Source organism: Rhinoraja longicauda, chromosome 23, assembly GCF_053455715.1.
Source record: "Rhinoraja longicauda isolate Sanriku21f chromosome 23, sRhiLon1.1, whole genome shotgun sequence".
NCBI classification, from domain to species: domain Eukaryota; kingdom Metazoa; phylum Chordata; class Chondrichthyes; order Rajiformes; family Arhynchobatidae; genus Rhinoraja; species Rhinoraja longicauda.
Genome location: NC_135975.1, coordinates 642,433 through 663,970, shown reverse-complemented (window position 1 = coordinate 663,970; position 21,538 = coordinate 642,433). Strand labels below are relative to the sequence as shown.

Below are 21,538 nucleotides of genomic sequence, written 5' to 3'. Positions count from 1 at the left end.
TCATGGGCCACAGAGTCAAAGAGGCATAAAGCCATGGAGCCACTGAGACACAGAGACACAGGGACACAGAGACACAGAGACACAGAGACACAGAGACACAGAGACACAGAGACACAGGGACACAGGGACACAGAGACACAGAGACACAGGGACACAGAGACACAGAGACACAGGGACACAGAGACACAGAGACACAGAGACACAGAGACACAGAGACACAGAGACACAGAGACCCAGAGACACAGGGACACAGAGACACAGAGACACAGAGACACAGGGACACAGAGACACAGAGACACAGAGACACAGAGACCCAGAGACACAGGGACACAGGGACACAGAGACACAGGGACACAGAGACACAGGGACACAGAGACACAGAGACACAGGGACACAGAGACACAGAGACACAGAGACACAGAGACACAGAGACACAGAGACACAGAGACCCAGAGACACAGGGACACAGAGACACAGAGACACAGAGACACAGGGACACAGGGACACAGAGACACAGGGACACAGAGACACAGGGACACAGAGACACAGTCATAGAGACACAGAGACACAGAGACACAGAGACACAGAGACACAGAGACACAGTCATAGAATCACTGAACCAGAGAGTCATAGAACCATAGTCATAGAGGCATAAACCATGGAGTCAGAGTCACAGAGACACAGAGACACAGAGACACAGAGTCACAGAGTCACAGAGTCACAGAGCCATAGAGCGTGGAAATAGGTCCTTCTGCCCAGCTTGCCCACACCATACCATCTACACTAGTCCCACCTGCCTGCATTTGGCCCATATCCCTTTAAACATATCCTGACCATGTAGCTGGACAAATGTTTCTCAAACGTTGTGCTGTTCCCTGCCTCAACTGCCTCGTAGATGGCACACATTGTTCGGTGTGGGTGAGTTGGGCCGAAGGGCCTGTTTCCACACTGTATCACTCTATGACTAGTGTAGATAGGACATGTTGGTCTGTGTGGGCACGTTGGGCCGAAGGGCCTGTTTCCACACTGTATCACTCTATGACTAGTGTAGATGGGGCACATTGGTCAGTGTGGGCAAGTTGGGCCGAAGAGCCTGTTTCCACACTGTATCACTCTATGACTAGTGTAGATGGGGCATGTTGTTCGGTGTGGGTGAGTTGGGCCGAAGGGCCTGTTTCCACACTGTATCACTCTATGACTAGTGTAGATGGGGCATGTTGTTCGGTGTGGGCAAGTTGGGCCGAAGGGCCTGTTTCCACACTGTATCACTCTATGACTAGTGTAGATGGGGCATGTTGGTCGGTGTGGGCACGTTGGGCCGAAGGGCCTGTTTCCACACTGTATCACTCCATGACTCTATGAGTGTATGAGCATGAATTGCCCCGTGGTCTGGCCAAGCCTGCCACCACTCCAGGGGATCAGGAACACTGGTATTTCGTAGAGGTGGACCTCCTGTGATAACAAGTCAAGTCAGAAATAAACTGCTGTCCACATTCCACTTGGGCTGAACTGTAATTGGGTTCAATCTCCAGCTGTGGCAGGGCAATTAAACACAGTGGGGATATCGAACGCTGGTATGTAGCGATTAATCTCCCTCTCACCCCAATTACCTTAAATAAATGGTTTATCAGTTGATTAGTGAACAAGACTAAACTGACAATCAGCAAACTATGATTCATTTAACAAATTTGGCCTCTAATGCTTAACATTTTCTTTATGTCTTTTTTTAAAGATTTGCAAAGTTGAGTTCAGATACATGTGGGTTTGGGTTAGGGTTGGTGTGAACTATAAGTGGGTTATATGATTGTTGTGTGCGATGTTCGAGTGGGCCGGTGCCCACAGAGGCAGTGAGACATGCCGGTCTGATAATCAGACACAGGGAGGAATCTTGTTTCCACAGTTGGGACAAACCCAACATTGATCAGCACGGTGGCGCAGCGGGTAGAGCTGCTGCCTCCCAGCGCCAGAGACCCGGGTTCCATCCTGACTACGGGTGCTGTCTGTACGGAGTTTGTACGTTCTCCCCGTGACCTGCGTGGGTTTTCTCCGGGTGCTCCGGTTTCCTCCCACACTCCAAAGACGTGCAGGTTTGTACCGAGTCCGCGCCGACCAGCGATCCCCACACACTAACACTATCCCACACACACTAACACTATCCCACACACACTCACACTATCCCACACACACTAACACTATCCCACACACACTAACACTATCCCACACACACTCACACTATCCCACACACACTCACACTATCCCACACACACTCACACTATCCCACACACACTAACACTATCCCACACACACTCACACTATCCCACACACACTAACACTATCCCACACACACTAACACTATCCCACACACACTCACACTATCCCACACACACTAACACTATCCCACACACACTAACACTATCCCACACACACTAACACTATCCCACACACACTAGGAACAATTTACAATTGTACCAAGCCAATTAACCTACAAACCCGCACGTCTTTGGAGTGTGGGAGGAACCCGAAGCACCCGGAGAAAACCCACGCAGGTCACGGGGAGAACGTGCAAACTCCGTACAGACAGCACCTGTAGTGGGGATGGAACCCGGGTCTCTGGCGCTGTGAGGCAGCAGCTCTACCCGCTGCACCACCGTGCCGCCCTGTTGTGTGCTGCTGTTGATTAGCGCTGGTTTTCCTGTCCGCTCGGTGTTCCGTGACGGTGGGTCTGACATCACTGGCCAGTGTGGTCAGGACGTCTTCTTGCCAACAAACCTCTCATTGTGAGCTGTCCAGGGTCCCATATCTGAGGAAGGATGTGCTGGCTCTGGAGAGGGTCCAGAGGAGGTTTACAAGAACGATCCCAGGGATGAGTGGGTTAACATATGATGAGCGTTTGTCAGCACTGGGCCTGTACTCGCTGGAGTTTAGAAGGATGAGGGGGGACCTCATTGAAACGCACAGAATAGTGAGCGGCCTGGATAGAGTGGATGTGGAGAGGATGTTTCCACCAGTGGGAGAGTCTAGGACCAGAGGGCACAGCCTCAGAATTAAAGGACATTCCTTTAAAATGGAGATGAGGAGGAATTTCTTTAGCCAGTGGGCGGTGAATCTGTGGGATTCTTTGTCACAGACGGCTGTGGAGGCCACAAGTCAGTGGGTATTTTTAAGGCAGAGATAGATAGATTGTTGATCAGTGCGGGGTGTCAGGGGTTATGGGGAGAAGGCAGGAGAATGGGGTTAGGAGGGAGAGATAGATCAGCCATGATTGAATGGCAGAGTAGACTTGATGGGCCGAATGGCCTAATTCTGCTGCAGTCACTTATGAACTTGTGAACTCTCGGACACAGAGCGTTAGTGTCCACTGGCTCGGACACAGAGCGTTAGTATCTACTGGCTCGGACACAGAGCGTTAGTGTCCACTGGCTCGGTGCAGCGTTAGTGTCCACTGGCTCGGACACAGAGCGTTAGTGTCCACTGGCTCGGACACAGAGCGTTAGTGTCCACTGGCTCGGACACAGAACGTTAGTGTCCACTGGCTCGGACACAGAGCGTTAGTGTCCACTGGCTCGGTGCAGCGTTAGTGTCCACTGGCTCGGACACAGAGCGTTAGTGTCCACTGGCTCGGACACAGAGCGTTAGCGTCCACTGGCTCGGACACAGAGCGTTACTGTCCACTGGCTCGGTGCAGAGTTGATTGTGGTTGAGTGTCGGCCAAGGGTGGCTGATGTTTACTCCAGGCCTGTGCTTGCCAGAATCCCACTGCTCCCCCTCCCAACTGTGCAAACAGCCACGGCTCACACAGTGGCCAAGGCAAACACACGGGCCTTCCAACCAGAGCCAAGGATGGCAACAATGCTCAGCCTGCTTCCTCCACTCCCTGTCCCATGGTCAGTGTAACTAGGGGTTGCCAACTTCCTCACTCCCAAATATGGGACAAGGTGCCGTCACTGCCCAGCGCCCCACGTGTCCTCACCCAGCCAGTGGCCACGTGCTCCCGCTCCACCAATGGCGGCCGCCCGGGCCGGGAGGCGGGTTGCAATGTAACCTCCTTTAGGCGAACACACTCAGCCCCTCTCCCCCAACACACTCCGTTAGCCTACAGTGTCCCGGCCTACAGCGGCCCCCCAGCCTAATACGGGACAAAGACGGTCCCGTACGGGACAAAACCAATTTAGCCCAAAATACGGGATGTCCCGGCTAACACGGGACAGTTGGCAACCCTCGTTGTAACATTCTGCAGCATTGCAGGGACCAAAACACAGGCCTAAAGCTTCCGGAAGTGTCACCTGGGCCAACGCTGAGATTTGGCTGAACCTGATGCTCAGTCCAGCAGTTCATAAGGTCATAAGTGATAGGAGCAGAATTAGGCCATTCGGCCCATCAAGTCTACTCCACCATTCAATCATGGCTGATCTATCTCTCCCTCCTAACCCCATTCTCCTGCCTTCTCCCCGTAACCCCTGACACCCGCACTAATCAAGAATCTGTCAATCTCTGCCTTATAAATATCAATTGACGTGTGGCCTCCACAGCCGTCTGTGGCAAAGAGTTCCACAGATTCACCACCTCTGACTAAAGAAATTCCTCCTCCTGCACCTATTTTCTATGTAACAGTAGATTATACTGAAGCAGTTCACGTCTGTTTTAGTGACACAGTGTGGAATCACCAAGTCCGCGCCGACCAGCGATCCCCGCACTAGCACTATCCTACACACACGAGGGACAATGTTTACATTTACCAAGCCAATTAACCTACAAACCCGCACGTCTTTGGCGTGTGGGAGGAAACCGGAGCGCCCGGAGAAAACCCACGCAGGTCACGGGGAGAACGTACAAACTCCGTACAGACAGCGCCCGAAGTCGGGATGGAACCCGGGTCTCTGGCGCTGTGAGGCAGCAGCTCTACCCACTGCACCACCGTGCCGGACCTTTGAGTGGCCATGTTTCCTGCCCCATGTTGCCTCTTCATGTTTATTTCCCACCAGCACCCGCACTCACTCCCTGACCCACTCACCTCCACACTCACTCACCTCCACACTCGGTCCCTGCCTCACTCACCTCCACACTCACTCACCTCCACACTCACTCACCTCCACACTCACTCACCTCCACACTCACTCACCTCCACACTCACTCACCTCCACACTCACCTCCACACTCACTCACCTCCACACCCACTCACCTCCACACTCACTCACCTCCACACCCACTCACCTCCACACTCACTCACCTCCACACTCACCTCCACACTCACTCACCTCCACACTCACTCACCTTCACACTCACTCACCTCCACACTCACTCACCTCCACACTCACTCACCTCCACACTCACCTCCACACTCACTCACCTCCACACCCACTCACCTCCACACTCACTCACCTCCACACCCACTCACCTCCACACTCACTCACCTCCACACTCACCTCCACACTCACTCACCTCCACACTCGGTCCCTGCCTCCCTCACCTCCACACTCACTCCCTGACCCCTCACCTCCACACTCACTCACCTCCACACTCACTCACCTCCACACTCACTCACCTCCACACCCACTCACCTCCACACTCACTCACCTCCACACTCACTCCCTGACCCACTCACCTCCACACTCACTCACCTCCGCACTCACTCCCTGACCCACTCACCTCCACACTCACTCACCTCCACACTCACTCACCTCCACACTCACTCCCTGCACCACTCACCTCCACACTCACTCACCTCCACACTCACTCACCTCCACACTCGGTCCCTGCCTCACTCACCTCCACACTCACTCACCTCCACACTCACTCACCTCCACACTCACTCCCTGCCTCACTCACCTCCACACTCACTCACCTCCACACTCACTCACCTCCACACTCACTCACCTCCACACTCACTCACCTCCACACTCACTCCCTGCCCCACTCACCTCCACACTTGCTGTGGGACCTCCAGCAACAACACAGCTGGGTGCTGATGGAGGTCTCTCTGGTGCGTGACGTATCTGTTCTGCCAGCTTCATGGAGTTGTGTTTCAGGAGATGGCGATGAGGGTGGATCTTGCAGGGATCAGGGCTGATGCAGACACACAACACCAAGCCTATCTTGACACTTCATCTGCAACTTCCAACCCTTATCTGAGTGTAACAGACTGTCAGTCTCACACTTCTGTCTCGTGCACACACAGACCATTGATGAAACTTGCAAAGATAGACACAGAGTGCTGGAGTAACTCAGCGTGTCAGGCAGCATCTCTGGAGAACATGAATAGGTGGCGTTTTGGCTCGAGACCCTTCACGGTGGGATAGCATGGTGGTGCAGCGGGTAGAGCTGCTGCCTCACAGCGCCAGAGGCCCAGGTTCCATCCTGACTACGGGTGCTGTCTGTACGGAGTTTGCACGTTCTCCCAATGAACTGCGTGGGTTTTCTCCGGGTGCTCCGGTTTCCTCCCACACTCCAAAGACGTGCAGGTTTATAGGTTAATTGGTATAATTGTAAATTGTCCCTAGTGTGTGCAGGATAGTGTTAGTGTGCGGGGATCGCTGGGCGGCGCGGACTGGGTGGGATGAAGGGCCTGTTTCTGCGCTGTATCTCTAAACTGAACTAAAAGCTAAGCTTCCTCTTCCACTTTACTGCTCGCAATTAAACGGTTGGTTTTCCTGTGGCCCTCCTGGGCTTGGCGTCCAGCTGGTTTACGTTGCAACGCCGTGCCAACTACTGTGTGCCAAAGGCAATCAGCGTCAACAACCGACAACACAATATTCCTTTGTCCTTAACACTCGCGCCAGCAAGTTTAAATATACAAGAGACTGTGCTGTACATCGACACAACAACCCTCAGTGTGGAAAGGACATGCAACGTGCTGTACAGAAGATGTCACGCCTCTGATCAACTTCCCCTTCGCCTCACACACTATCATTTTGACCCAAACGTTTGCTGTCAGCAGGATGTATGTTACTGAGAGCCGTGACATTAGTTAGAGAATCTACTGGCTTTACCTTGCATGAAACATTATTCCCTTATCCTATATCTGTTCACTGTGGACGGCTCAATTGTAATCATGTGTTGTCTTTCCACTGACTGGTTAGCGCGCAACAAAAGCTTTTCACTGTACCTCGGTACACGTGACAATAAACTAAACTGATCTGAGTCATGGAGATGTGGAAACAGGCCCTTCAGCCCTACTGGCCCACACCGACCAACATGCCCCATCTACACTAGTCCCACCTGCCCACACCGACCAACATGCCCCATCTACACTAGTCCCACCTGCCCACACCGACCAACATGCCCCATCTACACTAGTCCCACCTGCCCGCATTTGACCCATATCCCACCAAACCTGTCCTATCCATGTACCTGTCTAAATGTTTCTTAAACGTTGCGATAGTCCCTGCCTCAACTACCTCCTCTGGCAGATCGTTCCATACACCCACCACCCTCTGTAGCTTAACAATTGTTTGCCATAGTTTCCAAATACTTTTAACGGACATTTGGGTGTCGGGGGTTATGGGGAGAAGACAGGAGAATGAGGTTGAGAGATAGATCAGCCATGACTGAATGGCGTAGACTTGATGGGCCGAATGGCCTAATTCTGCTCCTATCACTTATGACCCAGAACAGATAAATGGAAAGGAAGAGTTTATGGGAATTAGGGCCGACTACACGCAAATGGAACTAGCCCAGTATGATAACTTGGTCAGCCTGGGTAAGGTGGGCCGAAGGGCCTGTTTCTGTGCTGTACGGATTTATGAAACCACGACTCCAATGTAGACTATTACAGTAAATCTACACATGGATCCCAGCAGGGTTGGCATTTGGATCAAGTTCAGTTTTTATTCCTGTAATTAATTATATTTTTCAGATTCACTGGCCAGGAACCAAGGAGCGAGTGGAGATGTGCAGACTGATGGGGAAACATCTCTTTGTAAGTATCTCTGTCCTGCCTCCACACACCGGGAATCTCATACACTCATGTGTGAATAGGCCGGCACGGTGGTGCAGCGGGTAGAGCTGCTGCCTCACAGCGCGGGAGACCCGGGTTCCATCCTGACTACGGGTGCTGTCTGTACGGAGTTTGCACGTTCTCCCCGTGACCTGCGTGGGTTTTCTCCAAGATTTTCGGTTTCCTCCCACACTCCAAAGAAATTGGCTTGGTAAATGTAAAAATTGTCCCTAGTGTGTGTAGGATAGTGCTAATGAGCAGGGATCGCTGGTCGGCACGGTCTCGGTGGGCCGAAGGGCCTGTTTCCGCGCTGTATCTCTAAACTAAACTAAATAGACACAGAGTGCTGGAGTAACTCAGGGGGTCAGGCAGCATCTGTGGAGAACATGGATAGGTGACGTTTCACAGAGTGCTGGAGTAACTCAGCGGGTCAGGCAGCATCTGTGGGGAGAAGGAAGGGGTGATGTTTCGAGTCGAGACCATTCATCATATGTTAATCCGCTCATTCCTAGGATCATTCTCGTAAACCTAAATTGAGTTTAAAAAAATCCAAAATAATATACATAGAACCATGGAAATATATTATATCGCATAATATTTATACATAATATATCCATAAAATATATTTTGTGTTATTAGCTGAAAATATTGGCAACTTGGTGCAAGTCTCATTAAAAAGTCCCAGACCATTCCTGAACATAAATGTGCAGCTGATGTTCATCTGTGGCTCAACTCGAACAGATCTGTGCGGGGATCTGTGACATCGAGTCACAGAGTGATACAGCGTGGAAATAGGCCCTTCTGCCCATCTTGCCCACACCAGCCAACATGCCCCAGCTACACCAGTCCCACCTGCCCGCGTTTGGCCCATATACCTCCAAACCTGTCCTACCCATGTACCTGATTAACTGTTTCTTAAACGTTGTGATAGTCCCAGCCTCAACCACCTCCTCCGGCAGCTTGTTCCATACACCCACCACCCTCTGTGTGAAAAAGTTACCCCTCAGATTCCTATTAAATCTTTTTCCCTTCACCTTAAACGCATGTCCTCTGGACCTCGATTCCCCTACTCAGGGCAAGAGACTGTGTGCATCTACCCGATCTATTCCTCTCATGATTTTATACATCTTTATAAGATCATCCCTCATCCTCCTGCGCTCCATGGAATAGAGACCCAGCCTGCCCAACCTCTCCCTGTAGCTCACACCCTCTAGTCCTGGCAACATCCTGGTAAATCCTCTCTACACCCTTTCCAGCTTGATAACATATTTCCTATAACATGGTGCCCAGAACTGAACACAATACTATAAACACGGCCTCAGCAACGTCTTGTACAACTGCTACACGACCTGCCTGGTGTGTGGACACGAGGAACAATTGTAGTTTGTGCCAAAATGAAACTTTAAAAATCACCATCAGCTTTGACCCAAGGAAGTAAGAGAGAGTTTTCCTCCTCCCATCTCCTCCCCCCTCCTCCCCTCAGTCCCCTCTATTCCCCTCCCCTCTCCACCCCCCCTCTCCTCCCTTCCCTTCCCCTTCCTCTCCCTCAGTCCCCTCTCCTCCCCCCTCAGTCCCCTCTCCTCCCCCCTCCTCCCCCCCAGTCCCCCCTCTACCCCCCTCCCATCCCCTCTTCCCCCTTCCTCCCCCCTCAATCCCCTCTCAGTCCCCTCTCCTCCCCCCTCAGTCCCCCCTCCCCCCTCCCCTCGGTCTCAGCAGGCCCGGGGGTGCGTGGATAAGGGGCTGGTGCCCCCCGTTGATGAATGCAGTCTCGCCTCTGGGTGCCAGGGGTCACATTAATGAAACACGTTTGTTGGCAGCTTCAGGCTTGTTCCCTCCCTGTTGATGAGGGGTCGAGAGGGCAGTGGTCAGACACAAGGGGTGGGGGTTTATGGAGGAGTATCGTGCGAGCGAGAGGTGGGTTTCACCGCTCCAGCCCCAGGACTCTTCTGTCATCACGCTTTTAATAATGAAAATAATTCATCTTTGTTTCAGCAAATGAAGTCCAGCGCTCCATGCTTGCATTGTCTCTCTCCCCTGGAGTTGGGCAAAGTCGGCTACAATCACCACTTGCTTTTACTGTTGTGAATTTTAGGAGCTCGTTATAAATAACTTTTTAGTTTGCGTTCAGTTAAAAGCTGACTGTGAACTCATTAAAATAAAATCAAGACAAGGGCTCAATCTCGGCTTAATCCGCACGACATTTACAGTGGGCCACGTCCTTTATGTGTGGAGATCGGGCACTAACAACAGTTCCTTGGTCCCAACAATGGCTTTTTAATTACCTGTGAAAGATTGCAGAATAAAAACCAACGAGTTAAAGGATGTTATTTATTAACTTTGCAGAGGGGAGAGGTTTTTCTTTTCTTTTCAACGAACCTCAGTTTGAAATAATTCTGTCTGCTTTCCTTGCTGAGGTTTATGAGAGCAGAGAGAAAGATAAAATCCAACAGAAGCATGCAGGAGTTTCTAGCTTTAATGTGGAATTAAATGACACTGAGCGCTGAGAAGAATGATGAACATAAACTATAGTTTGATCGACATCCAACCCCATTGCCAACGCAAACCAGGGGAACCAGAGACTGCAGATGCTGGACTCTTGATCAAAACACAAAGTGCTGGAGTAACTCAGCGGGTCAGGCAGCATCTGTGGAGAACATGGATAGGTGACGTTTCATAGAGTGCTGGAGTAACTCAGCGGGTCAGGCAGCATCTGTGGTTACTGAGTTACTCCAGCACGCTGTGTCTATCTTTGCTGTGGGACTATTTTGCTTCTCATGTTTTCCCATTTCTCAAACAGCGAGACTGTGCTAACTACATTCGAGTTCTGCACAACTACAACGACACGCACGTGTACGCTTGTGGGACAGGTGCCTTCCACCCCATGTGTGCCTTCATCGAGATGGGTCCTCAGACAGAGGTGAGTAACTGGAGCTCCTGCTGACAGTGGTGATGAGGAGAGGCAGCAGATGGAGCCCACCTCATCCATCATCTCCCTGCTAAGAGACGTTCATACCAGCGGGCCGATGCCCTGCCCTGCCCCGCCAGTACTGCCCAACACAACGACATTCATTCATTCGTCCGTTCACCACCGGTCGCTGAGAACTCTTCTTTCATGTTTTTATCAGGAGCCGCTGTTCCAGCTGGATGTCGGCAGCCTCGAGTCCGGCAGATTGAAATGTCCTTTTGACCCTCTGCAGCCTTTCGCTTCAGTGCTAACAGGTGAGGTACTCTCTCCCCCCCCACCTCCCCCCACCCCCCCACACCAACCCCCACCTCCCCACCCCCCCACCCCCCCACACCAACCCCCACCCCCCCAACACCCATCTGCCCACCCGCCCAACCCCCACCTCCCCAGCCCCCACCCCCCCAACCCCCACCTCCCCACCCCCCACCTCCCCACCCCCCACCCCCCCACACCAACCCCCACCCCCCCCAACACCCATCTGCCCACCCGCCCACCCCCACCTCCCCAACCCTCACCTCCCCACCCCCACACCTCCCCACCCCCCCACACCAACCCCCACCCCCCCAACACCCATCTGCCCACCCGCCCAACCCCCACCTCCCCAGCCCCCACCCCCCAACCCCCACCCCCCAACCCCCACCTCCCCACCTCCCCACCCCCCCAACCCCCACCTCCCCACCCCCCCCAACCCCCACCTCCCCACCCCCCCACACCAACCCCCACCCCCCCAACACCCATCTGCCCACCCGCCCAACCCCCACCTCCCCAGCCCCCACCTGCTCACCCCCCCACCCCCACCTCCCCACCCCCCACACCAACCCCCACCCCCCCAACACCCATCTGCCCACCCGCCCAACCCCCACCTCCCCAGCCCCCACCTGCTCACCCCCCCACCCCCACCTCCCCACCCCCCACACCAACCCCCACCCCCCCAACACCCATCTGCCCACCCGCCCAACCCCCACCTCCCCAGCCCCCACCTGCTCACCCCCCCACCCCCACCTCCCCACCCCCACACCAACCCCCACCCCCCCAACACCCATCTGCCCACCCGCCCAACCCCCACCTCCCCAGCCCCCACCCCCCCAACCCCCACCCCCCAACCCCCACCTCCCCACCTCCCCACCCCCCCAACCCCCACCTCCCCACCCCCCCCAACCCCCACCTCCCCACCCCCCCACACCAACCCCCACCCCCCCAACACCCATCTGCCCACCCGCCCAACCCCCACCTCCCCAGCCCCCACCTGCTCACCCCCCAACCCCCACCTCCCCAACTGCCCACCCCCACCTCCCCCAGCCCCCACCCCCCCACCCCCCCACACCAACCCCCACCCCCCCAACACCCATCTGCCCACCCGCCCAACCCCCACCTCCCCAGCCCCCACCTGCTCACCCCCACCCCCACCTCCCCACCCCCCACCCCCCCACACCAACCCCCACCCCCCAACACCCATCTGCCCACCCGCCCAACCCCCACCTCCCCAGCCCCCACCTGCTCACCCCCCAACCCCCACCTCCTCAACTGCCCACCCCCCACCTCCCCCAGCCCCCACCTCCCCACCTCCCCACCCCCCCAACCCCCACCTCCCCACCCCCCCACCCCCTCGTGTCATCAGTTCACTCCCCCTCACTGGCAACACCCTAATGTCATGTAATCATGGATTGTCTTTCCGCTGACTGCTTATCACGCAACAACAAAGCTTTTCACTGTACCCCGGCACATGTGACAATCAACCAGACTCTAAACTGATGTTCACTGGTGCTTAATTCACCTTATTTTAGCTCACTTTAGTTTAGTTTAGCTTAGCTTAGTTCAGTTCAGTTCAGTTCACAATCATGTGAGGAATAGATCGGGTAGACACACACAGAGTCTCTTGCCCAGAGTAGGGAATCGAGAATCAAAGGACATAGATTTAAGGTGAAGGGGGAAAGATTTAATAGGAATCTGAGGGGTAACCTTTTCACACAGAGGGTGGTGGGTGTATGGAACAAGCTGCCGGAGGAGGTAGTTGAGGCTGGGACTATCGCAATGTTTAATAAACAGTTAGACAGGTACATGGATAGGACAGGTTTGGAGTGATATGGGCCAAACGCAGGCAGGTGGGACTAGTATAGATGGGGCATATTGGCCGGTGTGGGCAAGTTGGGCCGAAGGGCCTGATTCCACGCTGTGTGACTCGATAACTCTGTGACCTTTGCTACAGTGAAAAATGATGCCCTCATTCTCAACAGGAATCTAACCATATAAAATATCAGGGAGGATAATATTTCAAACAGTTTACGCCAGACTGAACTGTTTCAGAATTATTTCATATACTTTGCAGTTGAAATAAGCAGTGCCCTGCAGATCTGTAATTCCAGTCAGTTCCAGTTAAACCAAGCGTGGCAACACCAGATTTAATCTGTGAGAAGCTACTGCAGATGGTGGTAGACACTGAACGTAGACACAAAAAGCTGGAGTAACTCAGTGGGACAGGCAGCAACTCTGGAGGGAAGGAATGGGTGATGGTTTGGGTCGAGACCCTTCTTCAGACAGGTTAGGGGTAAGGGAAATGAGAGATAGAGACGGTGATGTGGCGAGATAAAGAACAAAGTGTTTCCCTTATCATTAGCAGTCTGGTCGATCCCGACTACGGCCGCTGTCTGTGCGGAGTTTGTAGGTTAATTGACTTGGTATTAAATGTAAAATTGCCCCTCGTGTGTGTAGGATAGTGCTAGTGTGTGGGGATCGCTGGTCGGCACGGACTCGATGGGCCGAAGGGGCTGTTTCCACGCTGTATCTCTGAACTAAACTAAACTAGACTAATTGGGATGTTGGTTTTTTGAGATGTGAATGGTGAATCCACTGACTGAGTTATGTTCTCCCGTCTCTCTCCAGATGATTACCTGTACGCAGGTACGGTGTCGGACTTCCACGGCAGGGACACGGTGTTCACCCGCTCCCTGGGGCCACCGGCACACCAAATCTACATCCGCACCGACCTGTCAGAACACTACTGGCTCAACGGTGAGTGGGTCCACACTCCATCACCACCTCACGCTGCCTCGGCAAGGCCAGCAGCCCAGACCATCACACAAACCAACCTCCCTCCCACTGACCTCATCACCACCTCACGCTGCCTCGGCAAGGCCAGCAGCCCCCACCATCACACAAACCAACCTCCCCCCCACTGACCCCATCTCCACCTCACGCTGCCTCGGCAAGGCCAGCAGCCCCCACCATCACACAAACCAACCTCCCTCCCACTGACCCCATCTCCACCTCACGCTGCCTCGGCAAGGCCAGCAGCCCAGACCATCACACAAACCAACCTCCCTCCCACTGACCCCATCTCCACCCCACGCTGCCTCGGCAAGGCCAGCAGCCCAGACCATCACACAAACCAACCTCCCTCCCACTGACCCCATCTCCACCCCACGCTGCCTCGGCAAGGCCAGCAGCCCAGACCATCACACAAACCAACCTCCCTTCCATTGACTCCATGCTGATGAGGCCAGCAGCATAATCAAGGACCAGTCTCACCCCGGCCACTCCCTCTTCTCCCCTCTCCCATCGGGCAAGAGGTACAGAAGTGTGAAAACGCACACCTGCAGATTCAGGGACAGTTTCTTCCCGGCTGTTATCAGGCAACTGAACCATCCTACCACAACCAGAGAGCAGTGCTGAACTACTATCTACCTCATTGGTGACCCTCGGACTATCCTTGACCGGACTTTACTGGCTTTACCTTGCACTAAACGTCATTCCTTTATCCTGTATCTGTTCACTGTGGACGGCTCGATTGTAATCATGTATTGTCTTTCTGCTGACTGGTTAGCACGCAATAAAAGCTTTTCACTGTACCTCGGTACACGTGACAATAAACTGAACTGTAACCTCTCATGGCCAGGGGTGTCCTAGTGCATCAGTCAATGAAAGGAAGCATGCAGGTTCAGCAGGCAGTGAAGAAAGCCAATGGAATGTTGGCCTTCGTAACAAGAGGAGTTGAGTATAGGAGCAAAGAGGTCCTTCTACAGTTGTACCGGGCCCTGGTGAGACCGCACCTGGAGTACTGTGTGCAGTTTTGGTCTCCAAATTTGAGGAAGGATATTCTTGCTATGGAGGGCGTGCAGCGTAGGTTCACTAGGTTAATTCCCGGAATGGCGGGACTGTCGTATGTTGAAAGGCTGGAGCGATTGGGCTTGTATACACTGGAATTTAGAAGGATGAGGGGGGATCTTATTGAAACATATAAGATAATTAGGGGATTGGACACATTAGAGGCAGATAACATGTTCCCAATGTTGGGGGAGTCCAGAACAAGGGGCCACAGTTTGAGAATAAGGGGTAGGCCATTTAGAACGGAGATGAGGAAGAACTTTTTCAGTCAGAGGGTGGTGAAGGTGTGGAATTCTCTGCCTCAGAAGGCAGTGGAGGCCAGTTCGTTGGATGCTTTCAAGAGAGAGCTGGATAGAGCTCTTAAGGATAGCGGAGTGAGGGGGTATGGGGAGAAGGCAGGAACGGGGTACTGATTGAGAGTGATCAGCCATGATCGCATTGAATGGCGGTGCTGGCTCGAAGGGCTGAATGGCCTACTCCTGCACCTATTGTCTATTGTCTATTGTCTATTGACACGTGTTGACCACGCTAGAACATGGTTAGCACATGGATTGGTGCACGATCTCCATTGGTGTTCTGAAGGTTCTCCATGTCACAGGGTGATACAGCACAGAAACAGGCCCTTCGGCCCAACCTGCCCACATCGACCAACATGCCCCACCTACACTAGTCCCACCTGCCTGCGTTTGGCCCATATCCCTCCAAACCTGTCCTGTTCATGTACCTGTCTAACTGTTTCTTAAACTTTGCGATAGTCCCTGCCTCAACTACCTCCTCCGGCAGCTCGTTCCATACACCCACCACCCACTGTGTGAAAAAGGTACCCCTCAGATTCCTGTTATATCTTTCCCCCCTCACCTTAAACCTACGTCCTCTGGTCCTCGATTCCCCTACTCTGGGCAAGAGACTCTGTGTGTCTACCCAATCTATTCCTCTCATGATTTTGAACTGAACTAAACTGAACTAAACTAAACTGAACTAAACTGACGTGAACTACATTTATGTTTGTACACCAGAGCTCTACCCAATGCCTTTCAAAGCTCTAGGCCTCGTGCCCGGTCTCTACGTTGCCTGTCTGAGTGTCTAACCTTGTGTTTCTCTTCCCAGAAGCCAAGTTCATCGCAGCCTTCCCCATTCCCGACACCTTCAACTCCGACGATGACAAGATCTACTTTTTCTTCCGGGAGGCGGCAGGGGACGGCCACACGTCTGACAGGACCATCTTCTCCCGGGTTGCACGTGTGTGTAAGGTAGGCACGTGTGTGTAAGGTAGGCACGTGTGTGTAAGGTAGGCACGTGTGTGTGTAAGGTAGGTGACGTCACGGGGCAGTCACGCCTGTTTGGCGAATAAAATGTATTCAATTCAATTCAAACCTGCACGTCTTTGGAATGAGGGAGGAAACCGGAGCGCCCGGAGAAAACCCACGCAGGTCACGGGGAGAACGTGCAAACTCCGTACAGACAGCACCCGTAGTCTGGATGGAAGCCGGGTCTCTGGCGCTGTGAGGCAGCAGCTCTACCCGCTGCACCACCGTGCCGCAGGTAGGAACCAGTGCAGTTGGAGGGTGGACATCCCTGATCTACTCACACAGTATTTGTGAATCAGGGAATGACGATAGTGAGTAACATCTCACCTGGGGCTCTCGGGCAGAGCTGGGCTTTAGTTTGTGTTCGGAGTCTGTGAACACGTCAGTTTGATGTATGAGGTGTTGCAGGAAATCCGGTTGCTCCCTGGTTGCTGCTTGCAGGCCGTGATAACTGATGCAGGCCAGCAACGACACTGATCATTCACACCTCATCAGTGCCGAACGCCGGCACACATTCCCAGCTGCAAATGCATCCGTGCCTTGCCGTGGGAATGCTGGGCAGTGTTCGCCCACTTGTGCAGAATGCCTGGTTTAATTATAGAGTCACAGAGTCACACAGCACGGAAACAGGCCCTTCAGCCCAACTGCCCACATTGACCAACATGCCCCATCTACACTAGTCACACAGATACAGCACGGAAACAGGCCCTTCAGCCCAACCTGCCCACACCGGCCAACATGCCCCATCTACACTAGTCACACAGATACAGCACGGAAACAGGCCCTTCAGCCCAAACTGCCCACACCGGCCAACATGCCCCATCTACACTAATCACACAGATACAGCACGGAAACAGGCCCTTCAGCCCAACTGCCCACATTGACCAACATGTCCCAGCTACACTAGTCACACAGATACAGCACGGAAAAAGGCCCTTCAGCCCAACCTGCCCACACCGGCCAACATGTCCCAGCTACACTAGTCACACAGATACAGCACGGAAACAGGCCCTTCAGCCCAACTGCCCACATTGACCAACATGTCCCAGCTACACTAGTCCCACCTGCCTGCGCTCGGTCCATATCCCTCCAAACCTGTCCTGCCCATGTACATCTGTTATGGAGATACTTCACTGCACTTCTGAACTACTGCTGCACTACACTGCACATTAACCGACACGGTGGTGCAGCGGGTAGAGCTGCTGCCTCACAGCGCCAGAGACCCGGGTTCCATCCTGACTACGGGTGCTGTCTGTACGGAGTTTGTACATTTTCCCCGTGACCTGCGTGGGTTTTCTCCGGGTGCTCCGGTTTCCTCCCACACTCCTAACTAAGACGTGCAGGTTTGTAGGTTAATCGGTGCGCTGTAAATTGCCCCCTGGTGTGCAGAGAGGGCCTGAGAAAGTGGGATAATATAGAACTAGTGTGAACAGGTGATTGATTGACGGCACGGACTCGGTGGGCTGAAGGGCCTGTTTCTGTGCTGTATCTCTAAACTAATCTGAGCTAAATAGGCACCGACCCACGAGTCCATTCTGACCATGAATCACCAATTTTCGGGCCACAGATTTCATGATCACATTGAATGGCGGTGCTGGCTCGAAGGGCCGAATAGCCCCCTCTTCCACCTATTTTTCCATGTTTCTATATTTTTCAAAGTACGCTCATCATCGAACAGCACAGGAACAGGCCCTTCGGCCCACAATGTCCGTGCTGGACATGATGCCAAGTTAAACTAACCCCCTCCGCCTGCACGTGATCCATGTCCCTCCATTCCCCCGCGTATCCACGTGCCTGTCTAAAAGCCTCTTAAACACCACTATCGTATCTGCCTCCACCCCCACCCCTGGCAGCACGTTCCAGGCCCCCCACCCCCCTCTGTGTAATAAACCTGCCCCACACATCTCCTTTAAACTTTGCCCCTCTCACCTTACGCCGCGCCCTCTAGTCTGTGAATAAGGTTCTGATTCTATTCTATCGATGCCTTTCATGGTTTTATAAACTTCTACAATGTCTGTCGCCGATCTCCAGCACTTATCTCATCCAACCTTACTCTCTCCACACTGTTAGAAAACACCCCCTCAGTCTACCACTCCCTGCACACCAGGGGGTATTTACAGAGGGGCCGATTCACCATGGATGTGGGAGGAAACCAGGAGCACCCGGAGAAACCCCACGTGGTCACAGGGTCCCTCTCTCTCTCTCCCTTTCCCCCTCTCTCATTCTCTCCCTCTCTCTCCACTCCTTTCCCCCCTCACGGCTCACCCCCTTGCTCTCCCCTCCCACCTCTCTCTCCCTCCTCTCTCCCTCCCTCCCTCCCTCTCTCCCTCCCTCCCTCCCTCTCTCCCTCTCACCTCACTCCCTCCCTCCCTCCCTCCCTCCCTCCCTCCCTCCCTCCCTCCCTCCCTCCCTCCCTCCCTCCCTCCCTCCCTCCCTCCCTCCCTCCCTCCCTCCCTCCCTCCTCCCTCCCACCCTCCCCTCCCTCCCTCCCTCCCTCTCCCTCTCCATCCACCCCCTCTCTCCCCCTCTCTCCCTCCCTCTCCATCCACCCCCTCTCTCCCTCCCTCCCTCCTCCATCCACCCCCTCTCTCTCCCTCCCTCTCCCCCTCCATCCACCCCCTCTCTCTCTCCCTCCCCCTCTCCCTGTCCCCCCTCCATCCACCCCCTCTCTCTCTCTCCCTCCCCCTCCATCCACCACCTCTCTCTCCCTCCCTCTCCCTCCCCCTCCATCCACCCCCTCTCTCTCTACCTCCCTCTCCCTCCCCCTCCATCCACCCCCTCTCTCTCCCTCCCCCTCTTCCTCTCCCCCTCCATCCATCCCCTCTCTCTCCCCCTCCCTCTCCCCCTCCATCCACCCCCTCTCTCTCCCTCCCTCTCCCCCTCCATCCACCCCCTCTCTCCCCCTCTCTCCCTCCCTCCCTCCTCCATCCACCCCCTCTCTCTCCCTCCCTCTCCCCCTCCATCCACCCCCTCTCTCTCCCTCCCCCTCTTCCTCTCCCCCTCCATCCACCCCCTCTCTCCCCCTCTCTCCCTCCCTCCCTCCTCCATCCACCCCCTCTCTCTCCCTCCCTCTCCCCCTCCATCCACCCCCTCTCTCTCCCTCCCCCTCTTCCTCTCCCCCTCCATCCACCCCCTCTCTCTCCCTCCCCCCTCTTCCTCTCCCCCTCCATCCATCCCCTCTCTCTCTCCCTCCCTCTCCCCCTCCATCCACCCCCTCTCTCTCCCTCCCTCTCCCCCTCCATCCACCCCCTCTCTCCCCCTCTCTCCCTCCCTCCCTCCTCCATCCACCCCCTCTCTCCCCCTCCCTCTCCCCCTCCATCCACCCCTCTCTCTCTCTCGAGCAGTCGTTAGCTTGCGACAGGTTTTTCTATTCTGCAATTAGTGCTTTGGTTGGGAACTTTGAAAAGGGTTTAATGAAGTTGATTAATCTTGGAGTCTGGACCCAGAGGTCTTTGGTCTTCAAAGGCTGAGAAACGGTGGTGAAACAGGGCCTGTTGTGATTGATACCGTGTCCAGCCCGGCTCCTTCCACTTTCACTGGGACCGTGAAGTGTTGGTGAGGGGCGATCCATCAGAGCTCAGACTGAGACCAGTGGTCACGGATTACTACAGGAGCTAATGAGTTAAGAGGCATTATGGACAACCAATAATAACAGCCTTGATGCATGTGGACTTACATAAATAAATGTGCTGGTCTCATCGAGGACTTTGTTCAGCTCCTGCCCTTACTGAGTGGTGGTTTTCAGCATTGGGCTGGGCTCTTTATTCTAAATCCATTCATTGATTCAATGTTATCAGCCGGGGTGGTGGAAGAACGGCTCAGTGTTCCGGCAGCCCTCGCTAGTAACTGTATCGCCAGGCCCCATTGTGAAACCATCACTGTGCTTCCATGTGGTGAGCTCAGTGTAAACTAGTGTAATAGGTGTTTCATCAACTGATCACTCACTAGACTAGACTAGAATAGACTAGACTAGACTTGACTAGACTAGAATAGACTAGAATAGACTAGACTACACTAGATACCAGTCTGAAGAAGGGTCCCAACCCGAGCCTTCACCCATTCCTTCTCTCCACAGATGCTGCCTGACCCGCTGAGTTACTCCAGCACTCTGGTGTCTATCTTCGGTGTAAACCAGCATCTGCAGTTCCTTTCTACATGCTCCATCTAGCAAGACGTTTGTGCAGAGATCAGTGGTGGAGATACGATACATAAAACATACGTGCAGGAGGAGGCCATTTGGCCCTTCGAGCCAGCACCGCCATTCATTGTGATCATGGCTGATCGTCCACAATCAGTACCCCGTGCCTGCCTTCTCCCCATATCCCTTGATTCCACTAGCCCCTCGAGCTCTATCTAACTCTCCTTTAAATTCATCCAATGAATCGGCCTCCACTGCCCTCTGTGGCAGAGAATTCCACAGATTCACAACTCTCTGGGTGAAAAAGTTTTTTCTCACCTCAGTTTTAAATGGCCTCCCATTTTATTCTTAGACTGTGGCCCCTAGTTCTGGACTCCCCCAACATTGGGAACATGTTTCCTGCATCTAGCTTGCCCAGTCCTGTTATAATTTTATATGTTTCTATACGATACGATAGACCTTGTGTAGTCATGGAGATATGAAGCATAGATGACCTGCGGGCATTGTTCAGTGCTGTGGTCCGGGGTGGAAGGAGCAGAGGTTCGGTGTGGCAATGCCCAGGGTCTTTGATCAGCCCCTGCCAAGGGTGGGACTGTCAGCAAATAGAGGATTAGCTCAACAAATGGGGAGGAATTAAACAGCAAGCTAGTGATTAATGATCATCAGGACAACTCCCACAGTAAACAACGTACAGGTAGGGGCTCATAGCCACACCTGATGGGCGGGCAGGAGAAGGAAGACAGTTTCATCGGCGATGTGCCCCCTCCCTCTCACCCCCCCCTCACTCACCCCCCCACACCCTCCCTCACCCTCCACCCCCTCCCTCACCCCCCTCACTCATTCCTTCAATCCATCCCTCCCTCTCACCCCCCCTCCACCCCCTCTCTCACCCCTCCCTCACCCCCACACTCTCACCCCCCCCCCCATCACGCACCCCCTCACTAATCGTTGTATGAACAGAAGGGCCTAGAGAGACATGGACCAAACGCAGGTAGATGGGACTAGCCCAGTGGTGGGCATGGACTAGTGGGCCGAAGGGCCTGTCTCCATGCTCGATGGGCCAAGTGGCCTGCTGGTGCTGCTGTGTGTGGTGC

General features: G+C 54.0%; 1 protein-coding gene across 1 annotated transcript in view; it reads left to right on the top strand.

Moving 5' to 3' along the window:
• sema3d (sema domain, immunoglobulin domain (Ig), short basic domain, secreted, (semaphorin) 3D) overlaps window positions 1-21,538 on the top strand; it is a 90,797-nt gene that overhangs the window by 26,687 nt on the left and 42,572 nt on the right. Inside the window, exons 4-8 of the mRNA XM_078420096.1 lie at window positions 7,853-7,915; window positions 10,731-10,850; window positions 11,059-11,152; window positions 13,779-13,907; window positions 16,107-16,249. Coding sequence (XP_078276222.1) covers window positions 7,853-7,915; window positions 10,731-10,850; window positions 11,059-11,152; window positions 13,779-13,907; window positions 16,107-16,249 — 549 coding nt within the window. The remainder of the gene's footprint in view (window positions 1-7,852; window positions 7,916-10,730; window positions 10,851-11,058; window positions 11,153-13,778; window positions 13,908-16,106; window positions 16,250-21,538) is intronic.